Here is a 15,512-nt window from a genome sequence, read left to right on the forward strand (position 1 = left end):
CAATACCTGATCATAGTTCCTCTTTCAAAATGGTCCTCTTATTCACTGCTTATTGTTTCCTATGTACTCAGTCTATTCAACAGCAGGTTTCTATTCCATGTGATCTTGCGGAAATTGATAAATATGGTTGTTGAAACGCAATATATGAAACGCAATATATAACTGTTACATGAAGAAGAAGAAAACTTATGTGAACCATTTAGGGATTCATGAATGTATGATTATCACAAATGTTGACTACAGTAATGACTCTGTGTTTTTTACCATGTGTGCGTAGAAATGTGTATGTGACATCATATGCATTCAGTTGTGTTTGTGTTAGTTTCCTACCCCTCAGAGCCGATGCTGGCAAGTGATGGAGCCGCTGTCCCCATCCAGGAACGCCCAGAGAGCACAAAGGGCCTCTTTCAACCACGCTTTTAACGACAATGTCCCACACCCACACTGTCAGCCAGACACCCAGAACCACACAGCCTGGAATCATTATGGAATGTTCTGTTACTGTAGCCTACTTCGACAGCAGTAAAGCATTCACATGAAAACGGCACATTAAGAAAAACCTCAGAACCGAGGGGGGAAATTATGGAATGAAAAACCTAGCACCAAATCTGCCCAGAAACTGTCTCCCCTGCTGCTGTCTCAGCAAATCTGTGTGTCACACTAAAATTGCTCCCATCTCCATTGCTTGTGTTTAGCAATGAGTGGATGATATCCTGTTGGTTTTCCCTACTTCTCAAGCCAAGTACAGCATGCGACTCCATTGCTAGACTACAAGAACACAATACCATTTTGGGGGGGGGGGGGGGATGATTCGCTGTGCTTAGAACAATATTTTTGTTCCAGCAGCTGCCCAGAGAGCTCAGGTGGACTACAAGCCATGTGTTTAAACAGTGTGTCTTGCCAGCCAGGAGCTTCCTAGGACTGCTCTGTGTAGGGAAGTCCACTAGTGGATCTGACAGACTCCACAGTCTCATTTCAATCCTGAGAGAAGAGGAGCAATACTATGAAACACAGAGACGAACCCCGATATCCCTGTACTGCACATCAATCTGAATATCATGACAATCCCTGACATGGAATGCACGTTAAGGAATAATTGAGTGTTCTTTAGTGAGTATCTAATGTAGAAACACATGGTCCGCGTCGAGGTCGGTTTAAAAATGTAATGTTGTTATGACATTGGGACACAGTACATCAGGGGTGTTGGACAATGTTTCAGTAGGGGGCACAAACCTGATTTATTTTCATCCGGACGCTGGTATTACATTTACATTTAAGTCATTTAGCAGACGCTCTTATCCAGAGCGACTTACAAATTACATAAATGTACTAAGCTGTAGGTTAGCTACATAGGCCTGTACATAAATCACTCATGAGTATGCATGGCAACTCACAGCGGAAACCATTTTGATGAATCAGACACCCTCTAGGGATCAGAATTGGAGATGCAGACATTTGACATGAGCGCTTGACGTTTTAATGAGGCAAACAAGCAGCAGCACTATATCTGTGTTCAGTAGAGGGTAACATTCACATTCTGCAACAATCCACATACAGTGATGGTGCTTATCCTTGTGGAATACTGTACCTCAGAAGTCCTAGCTCCTGTTATGACACTATACTGTTACTATATAACAATACATTTAATAACATCAACAGTCAAGGGTTTGGATTAACGGAATTTAGCTTAACGGAATTTCACCACCTTTGAATGGGGATAAGCAGACATAACAGTACAGTAGTAGTAGAAATATAAAAACTGTCAGAACTTCATTTCGGTAAGTCACCTATCTTTCAACTATTATTTTAAAGTAGCTGCCCAGTGAAAATATCACTTTTAAAAGTTAATATTCTGTTAACTCATATCCAAATAATGTTGTTGACTTGTCCTATATTTGCATTTGTGGCCAATGCATAAATTGAACAAAAAACAAAATAAAACCATCTCAAACTTATATCTCAAACATACAGTTTCAAAATGCTTGCTATTTCCTCATAGAATATGATGTCATCTCCCTGAGGCGGAATGAGCTGGCCAATCAGTGGTTTAGAGGAGGATGAGCTGGCCAATCAGTGGTCTACTTGAATGAATATCTTATGACCATTATACGCCCACACCATTCTGTTGTTGGAGTACGCCTACACCATTCCAACACAAAAAGCTGCTTTTCAACATACTTAATTACAATTTTTGTAAGGAAAACTATTTCCCTCATATTGTAAGTATTAATAATCATTTCTTAGAAATCTGGAAACACTGGGTAGTTACTTCAAGTGCCAATACTGTACTCTTCAATGGTCATTCATTGCCAACATCCATATCATACTAATGTTATTTTACATAGCTATTTTCTCCTTTAGATAACAGCTTTCTTCCATCTTTCTGTGACATAAGTAAGCACATTTTCCAATCAGGTGACAAATCATCAATATTAAGCAATACATTTTCCTTCATTTTATGATACTGTACCATAAATTAAGTCCCAATACCTTTCTGTCATTTCAAATCATTATACACTGAGACAATGTTCTTTGCTTAGATCAATGAGTGAAGTCTTCTCTCTATGGCTGTTTCTTCCCCTCGCCCTCTGGTGTGCCCTTCCCTGCTGCAGGACTCTTAGCAGCTCTGGGAGTTTTGGTAGCTTTGGGTGGCCTCTCCAACTTCACTAGTTTCTCCTTTTTAACCGTTGTCTCCTCCTTCTTTAGAGTTTCTCCTAAAGACTCCTCATTATCTGACCCCTCCCCTTTGACCTTTCTCAGCTTGTGCTTGCCCTTGACTGGGGCGGAGAAAGTGAGCGAGGCCTTGTTGAACTCCAGAGGGAAAATGCCCACGTCTCCATCGAAGCGGTTCTTGGCCACCTGGAGGGACCTCCGGCCGGGGCATGTCACCAGCTTCTTCTCCTGCAGGATGAGCACGTTGTCCGCCTCCTGGCTGGCCTAGTAGACAGGAATTTCAAAGGTTACTAGTACCAACACATATAAGGTTAAAAATACATCGGTGACAATGTGTGTTATGGTGAATCTCTTTGATTGAAAAAGAATGCGAGTCTGTGAAACTAACAGATATACAGTACATGGAACTGTTTTTGATAATGTTGTCACAAGCACCCCCTATCGATCAAACATAGAGATGCGCCCAACAGAATGACAGGTGTAATAAAAGCACTCAATGCTTTAAAGAGGCAAACAAGCAAGCCGCGTTATATTTATCTGTCTACATTTATATTGACATGATTCAGTATTAGATTTAACCCTGTACTCACCTTGGCTGTTCCAAAGATGGACGCTGTCTGTAGTTCTCTGTCGTCCTCCTCTTTCCTGGGGTGAATGATCAGAGTGACGTGACAGCTGCTGTTGGTGGCAAACTTCCTGAAAGCTCCGATAATGTGGTCCTGGACGGCAAACTTGTCTACAGAGAGGTTCTCCTGGCCCATCATGAACTGCAGGTTGTCAATGATCACGTGACTGATGTCGTAAAGGTAGACAGCGTGTTGCATGGTGTCCAGCACAGCTCTGCAGAGGGAGAGAGGAGAGAGTTATTTACAACTCAAGCTGTACAGTACATCTACTTATTGACATATCACTCAACACTTTCAGAGGACTCACTTGATGTTCTGCTGCCCATGGAAGGTCATGAAATAGAGGGGCAGGTCCTCGAACCTGTCGGCCCACGAGTCGTACTGGTCCAGGTTCTCCTCCAGCCTCTGCATGGCGAACTGGGTCAGCATGATCTTGGCCAGGCGCACGTTGTTGATCTCAAAGCTGCCCCACAGCGTGTTGACGCCCTGCATGCACAGGTCCAGGGCAAACTCACTGATGAAGGTGGTCTTGCCGCTGCCCGTGGGTCCTGGAGGGGAGAAGGAAAAAAAAGGGAGGAGAGGTACGTTAAAGTTAGAGCCACTATGAACAAAGTCTGGTAGCAGATTGATCATTTGCTTTTGTTTTGACTTACACAGTAAAGCAATATTCTCACTCAGTCTAGTGTCAGGTTAAAAATCAACCCCAATTTGAAGCATATTCTACCATAACTAGCTATATACACGTCTGTGTAGAACAACATGGTCAAATGACAATATGTCATCCTACTATACGCTATACCTGTGAAGACTGTCAGTTCCCCTTTGCGATGACCCTTCATGATCCTGTTGAGCTCTGGAAACCTGGTCCACTTCACCCCAGCCACCTGTTCCGTGTTGGCCAGCTCCCCGTAGACGTCTTCCCTGAGCTGCCTGAACGACACAATGGACTTGTGGGCGGCGGGAATGGAGGCTTTGACGATGCGGGCCAGGTTCCTGCCCTGGAACAGGGCCTCCAGAGGACAGGGCTGGAACTCCCCCGGGCGCACTAGGGAGCAGCGCTTAAGACCCAGCTTCCTGGAGAAGATCTTGGAGGCCTCCCAGGAGCGCATGTCCCCTCCCAGCCACAGGGTGACCCGCTTGAACTGCTCCAGGTAGGGCAGGAGAGCTGGGGGCAGGGTGTTAACACCCCGGGGCAGAGCCACGCTGGGCAGGCCTGTGGCCTGGCTCACTGCCAGGGTGTCCACCTCCTGTCCTGTCAGCACCACCTCAGAGTCCATGCGTCCCACCAGAGGCAGTCCAAACAGGTTGTGGTAGGAGCCAGCCTTGGGCACCGTGGCCTCGGTATAAGCCACCGTCCCGCCCTCCATGCTCTGGGCGGATAGCAGCTTGACGCCCCGCAGGCTGGAGTCCCTTCCACCAAACCAGGGAAACACCAGGCTCTTGGTGGGCTTGAATAACCTCACTGCAAACTTTTTGAGCGTGGCGTTGGAGATCTTGCTGATCTGGAACATGGTTTTGACTAGCTGCACCTCCTCGTCAGGGAGGTCTGAGAAGGGCACGGCACTGGACCAGATCCTCTGCACCTCCCTGAGCTCCTGGTCCTTCTCCTCCCGCTCCTCCGGGCTTTCGGGGTAGCCCAGCAGCACGTGAGGGCTGAGGGAGGCCTGGCCCTCCTTCTGCATCACCTCCAGGCAGTCCTGCAGGTCCTCCCAGCTCCCCTCCACCAGGGTCTCCTTGCACAGAAATTGGCCTGTGGTTTTGTCAATGAACATTGTAAAGCTCTCCCTCCCTGTATCCGCAGGGACACCCACAGCCGAGTCCAGGAACATGCTGGGGGCGTGCAAGCAGCTGTAGCCATCGTGGAATGGGATGTCTTTAGAGCGTAGATATTGTTTGATATCGGTCACTGTAATAGGGTCGACAGGAAAGTCTAGGATAGACTTGGTATCCTTTTTGTAGCTCCTGGTACAACTGATTGGCAATGACATCCCCCATAGTTGTCCCTGAGGATAGTATGAATGAATAGCAAATCTTGGGGTGTGTGGCTTGGTTAGGATTCTGACCAGGGAGGAATAGAGGCATCTTTGGGGAGGCAGCCTTGAGGTGCTGCGGCCTGCCACCTGCAAGAGACAGGTGGTCCCTTTCAGGAACCAGCTCATCCACATTTGTTACCTGTTCAAGACATTGGACCTGAAACATACAAAAGAAGGATTACACAACCAGCAAGGAAAAACATAGCTACGCTAATCAGTTAGCTAGCAAGCTACTAGCTACATACTGTACATTAGGGATCCCAACTACATTCAGCCGCGGGACAATTTTTTTATTGAGAGTATAGGTCAGGGCCGGAACCAGGATTTACGTTAGCCGTTGATTGCTGCCCCCCCCCAAAAGAAAAGCAGATAAATAAAACTGTTGTTCGCCAAAATGACTGGGAAAAAAATCCATGGCAAAATAATGCTTTTTATTCATTGATGGAAAAACCAGTTGATGTAAATACATTTTACCTTCATGCTTATTGGTCTATAGGTTAATTTGCATAATTTTGTGGAATTAAATTGGTCTGTGTGTATTTTCAAAATTCATCATGTATCTTATTTATCCAACACAACTATCACACACACACGCACGCACACACGCCTTTCACAACCATAAGACCCACTAAAAATGAATTTATTTCATCAAAATAGTTTAACGTGCTTTTTATTTGGCTTTCAAGTATGTCTATGAAAATGCCCCTTTTTGTTACAAATGTAACTAGAACTATGCATAATGCACTAACTTCTTGTAGCAGGCATCTGGCTATAGACAATGAACACAGGTCTCATCAACAACCTCTCAGGGCCTCGTGCTAGTGATTAACCAGCTAATCTTTATATTTCAAGTTTAGCCAACTTGGATCTATTTGCTGGCTAACAAAGTTGAACTGTTATGAACACACCCTTCTGTCTGTCTCCAACTGTTTGAAAAGCATGTTAGGCTGTCCACTTCAGTACTCAGCAGTCCCGTTCTGTGAGCTTGTGTGGCCTACCACTTCACAGCTGAGACGTTGTTGCTCCTAGATGTCTCCACTTCACAATAACAACACAGAAATTTGACAAACTGACGCGTTGAAAAGGTGTCATTCTATGACAGCGCCATGTTGAAAGTCACTGAGCTCTATAGTAAAGCCATTCTACTGGCAATGCTTGTCTCTGGAGATCGCATGGCTGTGTGCTCGATTTTATACACCTGTCTGCAGTGGGTGTGGCTGAATTCACTAATATATACTTTTGTATATATAGTGTATCTCAAATGGCCGGTAAATCGAAATCTTCCGGGTCACGAAGTCCGGCGCCACGTTTTCCTAATGGAAACTATGGCCAGAACATATAAATAATTTGTACACTGCAAATTGACCACAAGAAGCCCCCAAAAATATAGTTAGCTAGTATTTGACAAAAATAAAATTATTTCTTGATAACATTGTTTACAACTCCATAGCTATGTCTCTCTATTTATGCTGTAATTACTTGGGAACAGAATTCCTCAATTAAAATGGCTTTCAGCTGATTTCCTGGGGATTTTTGTCTTTCGTGTTATTTATTTTGTTCAGAAAACTTGGGGCCAAATAAAATCTATTTCGGGCCGCCAATTGAGGAACCCTGCTGTACATTAACCACTAGATCAGGGGTAGGCGACTGTTCCTGGAGGGCCGCAGGTACTGCAGGATTTTGTTCCAACTAGGCACCACACCTCTGACCAACTGAGACAATTGATCAGTTCAATTACTGCCTAAATTTAACACACCTGGTCTTCCAGGTCGGTTAAATCAATAACACGTGGCACTCCAGATCCAGGGTTACCTACCCCTGCACTAGATGCTGGTTGTTAACCAGCTAACTACCGGTTTCCACTGGCTATATTGTAAACATTAATGGGGGGGAAAGTAGCTTTCTGGTCTTAATTTAAGGTTAGTCATAAGGTTTGCTGTGTGGTTAAGTTAAAACCACATGTTAATAAGATAAATTGTATAAATTGGTGTGGCTTATGACTTAGTGGCTGTGGTAATTAGCTAACTGACGTTAGTAATTTGTGACCTAAGCTAGCTAGCAACATTTTTACAGGGGTGTCAAACTCAAGACCTTGACAACCAGGTGCGGGGAGTTCTTAACTAATCAGTAACCTTAATTCCTCAATCAAGTAACGTTACTTGAGTGACGAAGGGAGGAGCGACATACCGCAAACACTCGGCTCTGCATGGAATGAGTGACACGTGATTTAAGAGGTCAAAAAGGAAGGCAGAAGTGGACAAAAGCGAGGTTGCGGTAGCCCTAACCTTTTATATTGATATGCATCCCCGCATACATTCTTTCAAACTAAACAAAAAGTATAATGATGCACACCAACCTTCTCTTAAAAGTCTTCTCCCACGCATGCTTTAGCGGGCTTTTGTTGCGTTATAAAAATACGTCCGTGTGAAACAAAGCCATTAAACCAGTACTCTAATCGCATGCACAAATCATACAAAGAGAACGCTTTGATTGTACGTTTGTGATTGATACATCTATTTTATATTCATATTTCATTATTTTTTTACATCGAAAATCCAACTCCAATGTATAACATGTATAAATGAATTCAACATTTATTGATTCCTGTGTTTGTCTTTCCGCCCGGACTTTTCAATTGACGGACTGCATGTTCTTCTCATGCCCGTCAAATCAAATCGTCCTTTAGCTACCTAGTCCATGGAAGTTAAACATACACATTTTACATTTATTTATATTGCAAAATGACATCTAGAGGCACACCGAGTCGCTTCCTACAAAGTGTTCTGCAAAACGGGGTGGGTCGGTATGTTTGTCAACTGAAGCGCATTTCCCTCATCTTCTCCAAGAATGGACAGAGCTCTCTGGGAGCCAGGTTAGTGTCATAAAGGCTAGATAGCTAGCTAGCTATGGGCCAATGTGGTTACCATTTATTATCTAGTGTGTTTTCTATGCCTGTGATATGTGGTTGTCCCACCTATTTATCTTAAGATGAATGCACTAACTGTAAGTCGTTCTGGATAAGAGCATCTGCTAAATTAATACAATGTAAATGATTATCAACAAATCCTTTCTTAGGGAATTCATCGAAGAAGGAGTGGTGGATTTTGCCCAAAAGAACCCTGGAACCGTTGTCTACGTATCTCCTCAGTCCTGCAGGATCCCTAAAATTGTTGCAGAATACTGTAAGTGTGAATTACATGATATTTTGTATGGAGAAATGTGTTCACGTCGATGTATTATATTAAATATTGTTCCGCCATTCACTGCTACAGTAATATGAACGCGTCACATTTTTGTGGATGCATTACACAAACATTACGGTAGGTGGCGCCAGAGCCAAACCTTTGTTCATGATGTTCTGTCATTGAGGGTGATCCAGGATCATTGTGCATTGAAAACCAATGTCGTTGTATAGAATCTTTTTTTAAATTCATTTTTACATTACATTGTTTGTGATTATTGCAGTTTGGATATTCACGTGATGCAGATCACGTTTTATCAAAACCTCCCACATCTCGAGGAATTGTGAATGTGCCTTGTGTTTTCCTGCAGTAAACGGCAATGTGAAGGAGGAAGCCATCACAAGCAAGACGTCTCAACAGATCGCAGAGTTAATAACCAAACTGACCAACCAGTCTGGCCTGGATATCATCCGTATCCGCAAGCCAATTCACACAGACAGCCCCAGCATCCAGGGCCAATGGCATCCCTTCACCAACCGACCCCTGTCCATTGGACCAATCGGACCCCAGAAACAGCAGGCCAACTAAAGACTGTGAAATCTCATAATACTGGCAATATTTTTGTCTGTTATCGTCACCCTCATCAGTGGTAGAACGACTACAAGTCAGGTGTCCACTCTCCACGGAACTGTCCAGAGCAACTCCATGGCAGACAAGCCATTGTGTTAATGACACACCTGAATCACCAGATATGTTATAGCATATCTGCCCTTTTCGTTTGAATGAATTTTGCACAGTTATCAGAGGCTTGTCAACTGGTATCAGTGGCGTGCATACAGAACAGTTTGTGTGTCCAAACCAGTATTTCAAACTGCTCACTGCAGCTGTGTTTTCCGAATAGAATAAAGTGGTCAATGTTTTTGACTCAGAAGTGACTAATTTGTGATCATTTGGGAGGGGGTAATTTAAGACCCTGTGAGGCTAGGTATTTATGTAGATGATCATTTGGGAGGGGGTAATTTAAGACCCTGTGAGGCTAGGTATTTATGTAGATGATCATTTGGGAGGGGGTAATTTAAGACCCTGTGAGGCTAGGTATTTATGTAGATGATCATTTAAACTTCCAAGTGTTTGAATCAGTCGACTGAGTTCTCTGAAAGATAAATCGAATGAATTACAGATGACTATGACAGACAATCCTAGACACATTGTAGAGATGTTTATTTTCCATGGCATGTAGCAGATGTACTCATTTACATCAACAGCAGTGTTTCAAGTTGCCATTACTTACACCACAGTTCAGACAGAATCTCAACTCACTAAATGTCTGCCAATCACCAAAACAGTGTGGAATGACCCAGAAACATATGGCTCTTGAACGTCTCTATCAGCTACCCATCAATAAGAGAACAGTGAATGTCCCCAACGACTTGACTGTAAGCATGTCTTGCATGAACTCTGTTGATTGTCTGCCGATGACAACATAGCTGTGGGTGGTGCTGTAAAAGATGTGGTCAGACAGGATTTCTGGTTGAACTTGATGGATGTGTTACAGACGGATTGCGTGTGACTGTTCACAGGAAAGGAAATAGTTTTATCTGAAGGTTGATTGTGTAAAATGCGAAGAGTGCGTGAGTCATGAGATGAGTGTGGAAGGGAAGAGGAAGTGCACCTGTGACTGCAGAGTGATTACAGTCATGTGTTAGCATTTTGTTTGGTGACCAAAGAGGATGGCATTACGTTTTCTGACTGTAGTCAGCGTTATAGATTATAGTTTAAACAATTCATAAAATGTAAAATTGTGCCTCTATTCATTCTGGTACGTTTTTTTTATGGTTACCTGTCAGAATGTAGGGTGGACTTAAAACAGGAGATGATGTTAACCTTAATAGAATCCACTTAACTTCATACTAGTATGAAGTTATTTAAGTTGGGAAAAATTATAAGTCTGTTATTCTAAGAAAATCTACTGAACAGACTGCTGTTTTTTCTATTGATTGGAGTTGGGTTGCCACTAGTATTAACATAGCTAATTATCACACACCGATTACAGGCAGCAGAGACTAACCAGAGTAGAGTTCTCACATCACATTTTTTTACCCCCAACGAGAACTGTCAGAGCTTGACTGACACTACGGGTGTAAAAGCTCTAAATAAAGATTGCTGTTGCTTAGTTACGGCCCTAGACGCGCCACTCAGACTTGCCTTTTTTCCCACCAGTCTTTCAGCCTGTGCTGTACCCCCATACCCTGTCACAATCATATGTGTGAGTTACTCACAATGATATGTTGAGCAGTCTGTGGAGAAAACAGGGTCGTGTTCATTAAGTTCCAAAACGAAAGAAAAGAGACTAAAATAGGGAGGGACTACCGGTCTTTGCATTGTATAAAACGTTTTCCATTGCGTGTCCTAATGAACATGACCAAGGCCTTGATTATCATCATCATCCAACAGCAATACTACTGGGTATCATGCTGTCGAGACAAAAGGACGCCGTTGGAACATGTTTTGCATAATGCTGTGCTGTACTGACTTCGCCCTTGGGCATTGACACACTGGATTATTTCCAGTCAATCTGATGCAAAATAGTGTTTTTTATCCTTTACGGGTAGTTGCACAAAACAGTTACAACATACAGTAACAGTCAAAAGTTTGGACATTCCTACTCATTCAAGGGTTTTTCTTTATTTGTACTATTTTCTACATTGTAGAATAATATTAAAGACACCAAAACTATGAAATAACACATATGGAATCATGTAGTAACCAAAAAAAGTGTTAAATCAAAATAGATTTTAGATTCTTCAAAGTAGCCACCCTTTGCCTTAATGACAGCTTTGCACACTATTGGCATTCTCTCAACCAGCTTCACCTGGAATGCTTTTCCAACAGTCTTGAGGGAGTTCCCACATATGCTGAGTACTTGTTGGCTGCTTTTCCTTCACTCTGTAGTTTTTACCCCTTTTTCTCCCCAATTTCGTGGTATCCAATTGGTAGTTACAGTCTTGTCTCATCGCTGCAACTCCTGTACGGACTTGGGAGAGGCGAAGGTCGAGAGCCGTGCATCCCTCCCCTAACCCGGATGACGCTGGGTCAATTGTGCGCCGCCCCATGGGTCTCCCGGTCGCGGCTGGCTGTGACAGAGCCTGGACTCGAACCCAGAATCTCTAGTGGCACAGCTAGCACTGCGATGCAGTGCCTTATACAACTGGGCCACTCGGTAGGCCTAAATTAACTTTTAACAAGGCACACCTGTTAATTGAAATGCATTCCAGGTGACTGCCTCATGAAGCTGGTTGAGAGAATGCCAAGAGTGTGCAAAGCTCTCATCAAGGCAAAGGGTGGCTACTTTGAAGAATCTCAAATATAAAATATATTTTGATTTGTTTAACACTTTTTTTGGTTACCATGATTCTATATGTGTTATTTCATAGTTTTGATGTCTTCACTATTATTTTACAATGTAGAAAATAGTAAAAATAAAGAAAAACCCTGGAATGAGTAGGTGTGTCCAAACTTTTGACTGGTACTTGTATGAGAATTGTATTTTCTCCTCAAGTGCAATGATGCCCAAAGAATTACGCATGACATGGCCAATTACATGGCTGATAAAATACTAAGTAGATTGTGAAGTAGTAGTCATATCTACATCGAGGCAGAAAACAACACATAACATGGATGTTACACATTGATGTAACACTTTACAAGGGTATACTGAATCTCCTTATGTACAGAGCAAGAAAAGTCCTCGCAAGAGGTATAACGCAAATTAATCTTTTAGTCATTGTTCACTCAAATGTATTCTGTAGGTGATGTGGAGTTAAAGGCCCAGTGCAGTCAAAAATTAGATTTTTCTGTGTTTTATTTATACTGTATTTACACACTGAGGTTGGAATAATACTGTGAAATTGATGATAATTCCCTTTTAGTATAAGAGCTGTTTGAAAAGCCTTCCTGAGTTTTCAGGCTTTTTTGGTGGGATTGAGTTTTGGCCTACCTGGTGACATCATAGTTAATAGACCAATAGGAAAGAGTTCCAAACCTCTCTGCCAATAACAGCTAGTTTTCAGCTAGTTTTCCCCTCCCCACTTAGACCACTCCCAGACAGTCATAGCAACATTCTTGCTTGAGAAATTGCCCTTTGCTAAGAAGCTATTTTTGTTTCTTTTCGACCGTTTTGATTGAAAACAATCACAGTAAGGTACTTCATTGTTACCTAGAAATTATTTGATATTGAGATAAAAACGGCTGCACTGGGCCTTTGTCTAAACCTCCATTTGAATGTTGTCATGTCTGTACAGTATGACGTGAGCGAGTATGTTTGTTGAAATAAGTGTTCCACAATGTTTATGGGGGCATACAGTATATACTGGAGGTGCGTATTTGACTGTAGTAGCCAGCATGTTTTCCAATTGACCATAAGTAGGAAGCACACTACAATAACCATATCTAAGTCCCCTGCCATTGGAGATTTCACGTGCTGATTGTCCTTCTGCGTATTTTGAGCAGTCACTGGCTCAGATCATCAGGGTTCCTCACACACTCCTTCTTCCATCCATCTTCTCCATCTCTTCTGAGATCAATGTGATCTGGCTTCTTGCATATCTAAAGACAGCGGACATAAAGACTTAATACGGCAGTAATACACTCTATATATACAGTATGTCTGTTTTTTAGTTTGGGTTTTAAACTAACTTCTCTCTGTTAAAACTTTAAACATAACGTGACAGCATCAGTAAATCACCTCTAACGAGAAATGACATGCCCTACAGTTTAAATGCCCAGTTTGTCATAAATGTCCAGTTTGTTCTTTCAACATTGAATGTTCTATTCATAGGCTGAAGGAACATGCTCAACTACCCTCATTTGTGTGATTGCACTTTCGATACATCATTATTTATTTTACATGAAAAGATAATAAGATAAACAAAACACATTCATCGGGCTTGCTTGACCCCTGCTGTAGACAAGCTTTTGTACAACATTAATATAACGCTCCTGTGACATTGTGTTTTTTACACTTCCACTGAGACACCTTGTGAAAACCGCATGTGTAATGAAACACATATCATACATGCACACCCTTGCACACCCTGTGGGTCCTTCCAGGCCCAGGGAACAGGATTTAGGAACACTGCAGTAGCCCCTTTCCAAAGACAAGGTCACAGGCACTGTTTATAGGCCAGGCTTAATTGATTAGGGTGCTATCATGGAGGTTTGTGAACTCAGCAGGGTCCTCTAGGGCAGGGTCCTCTAGGGCAGGGTCCTCTAGGGCAGGGTCCTCTAGGGCAGGGTCCCCCCCGGTGCAGGTATGGTTTTTACCCTAGTGCTACACAGCTGATTAAAATAATCACAGCTTGATGATGAGTTGGTTATTTGAATCAGCTGTGTAATGCTAGGTCAAAAACCAAAACATGCACCCAAAGTGGGAACCCAGGACCAAGTGTGGGAAACCCTGGGCTAGGGGAGAGGGGGAATGAGAGAAGAGGAGGGCAGGGGGAATGGGAGAAGAGGAGGGCAGGGGGAATGAGAGAAGAGGAGGGCAGGGGGAATGAGAGAAGAGGAGGGCAGGGGGGAATGAGAGAAGAGGAGGGTAGGGGGAATGAGAGGAGGGCAGGGGGGATGAGAGAAGAGGAGGGATGAGAGAAGAGGAGGGCAGGGGGGAATGAGAGAAGAGGAAGGCAGGGGGATGAGAGAAGAGGAGGGCAGGGGGGAATGAGAGAAGAGGAGGGCAGGGGGGTGAGAGAAGAGGAGGGCAGGGGGGATGAGAGAAGAGGAGGGCAGGGGGGATGAGAGAAGAGGAGGGCAGGGGGGAATGAGAGAAGAGGAGGGCAGGGGGGGATGAGAGAAGAGGAGGGCAGGAGGGGGATGATGATTCTGTAATGTGGAGAGGACAGGGAATGGAAAAAGGAGGATATAACAACAGAGAGAAAGAGAGGGAGGGAATAAAGGTAGGGGGAGAGAGGGTTAGGAGGAGGAGGAGCGGGAAACCTCTTGGGGTGCAAAGCAGTTTCTGACAGCCCCCCTCCCACACACAAATACAGACATACACACGCACATATGCACACACCCTCCCTCTCCTACTCTATCAGCTCACTTCATCAATGTCCAGGACACACAGGTCAAATGTTTCCCTGTGCCGCTCGGCCGCCTTCCATAGAATCCACACAAAAAAGGACAAGCCTTCACTTGGTGTCTCTATGGAGTCCAGCCCATGAGCGATGCCAAGCACCGCTGTTACTGTCAGCAATGCAGTAACAGATACACAAACCGGCGCACTGTGCTGCGAGCTGCAGCCGGGCAAGAGCTGATTCCACACTTTACTGTGATGAGGAAAGGCCTTTATTTAACACGGCAAGCCTTGACATGTTTAGAGATTCCCGACTGACTGGCTGTTTGTGATCTTGTTCCTATGCTGGATGCATATTCCACCATATGGCACCATATTCCCTATATAGTGCACTACTTTTGGCCAGAGCCTTATATATTCCCTATAGTGCACTAAAAGTAGTGCACTTTATAGAGAAGGATACAATTTCAGACACAGCCACTACTTGCTTTGGTCAGAGTGGACTCTCAGGGAAATGAAGCAGTGGAGTAGGTCGTCGCTAGCGTCATACGTTGTTTTTGCGTTGACACTGATGTCACGTAAACATTGAGAGAGCGTTGCGGGTTAAGTAACAATGACGCAGGTCTTTTTTTGTGCGAAGGTCCTATAGCTCATCTGGCCTGTGGCCACCAGCTTGGGACAGCAAAGGACACATAGCACCAACAGCAAACTGGGCTGGAATCTGGACTGGACTGTTTCTTTTATACTGTTTTTCACCTTGTGTATCCATATACTGTATTCTTCACATAACTCATTTTACTACATCTACTACTGTATATATCATTCTTAGTAGTCCTTTTTGGTGTACAGAGCCTTCAGAAAGTATTCACACTCCTTTACTTTTTCCACATTTTGTTGTGTTACAGCCTGAATTTAAATTTGATTACAT

At 43.6% G+C, this 15,512-nt stretch overlaps 2 protein-coding genes across 2 annotated transcripts; one reads left to right on the forward strand and one right to left on the reverse strand.

The window, feature by feature from the left end:
* Positions 1–1,213: 1,213 nt before the first annotated feature.
* twnk (twinkle mtDNA helicase) lies at positions 1,214–7,788 on the reverse strand. The gene is made up of 5 exons (XM_014159042.1): positions 7,689–7,788; positions 4,099–5,489; positions 3,607–3,847; positions 3,264–3,513; positions 1,214–2,937 (listed from the first exon to the last, which is right to left on the reverse strand). Exons 2-5 carry the CDS (start codon positions 5,462–5,464, stop codon positions 2,563–2,565), a joined length of 2,232 nt encoding a protein of 743 aa, XP_014014517.1. The 5' UTR covers positions 5,465–5,489; positions 7,689–7,788; the 3' UTR covers positions 1,214–2,562.
* A 148-nt stretch (positions 7,789–7,936) lies between these two features.
* mrpl43 (mitochondrial ribosomal protein L43) lies at positions 7,937–9,445 on the forward strand. Its single transcript, XM_014159043.2, has 3 exons — positions 7,937–8,204; positions 8,408–8,514; positions 8,885–9,445. Exons 1-3 carry the CDS (start codon positions 8,074–8,076, stop codon positions 9,100–9,102), a joined length of 456 nt encoding a protein of 151 aa, XP_014014518.1. The 5' UTR covers positions 7,937–8,073; the 3' UTR covers positions 9,103–9,445.
* The last annotated feature ends 6,067 nt before the right edge of the window (positions 9,446–15,512 follow it).

The sequence above is a fragment of the Salmo salar genome, chromosome ssa19 (genome assembly GCF_905237065.1).
Source record: "Salmo salar chromosome ssa19, Ssal_v3.1, whole genome shotgun sequence".
Taxonomy (NCBI): Eukaryota; Metazoa; Chordata; class Actinopteri; order Salmoniformes; family Salmonidae; genus Salmo; species Salmo salar.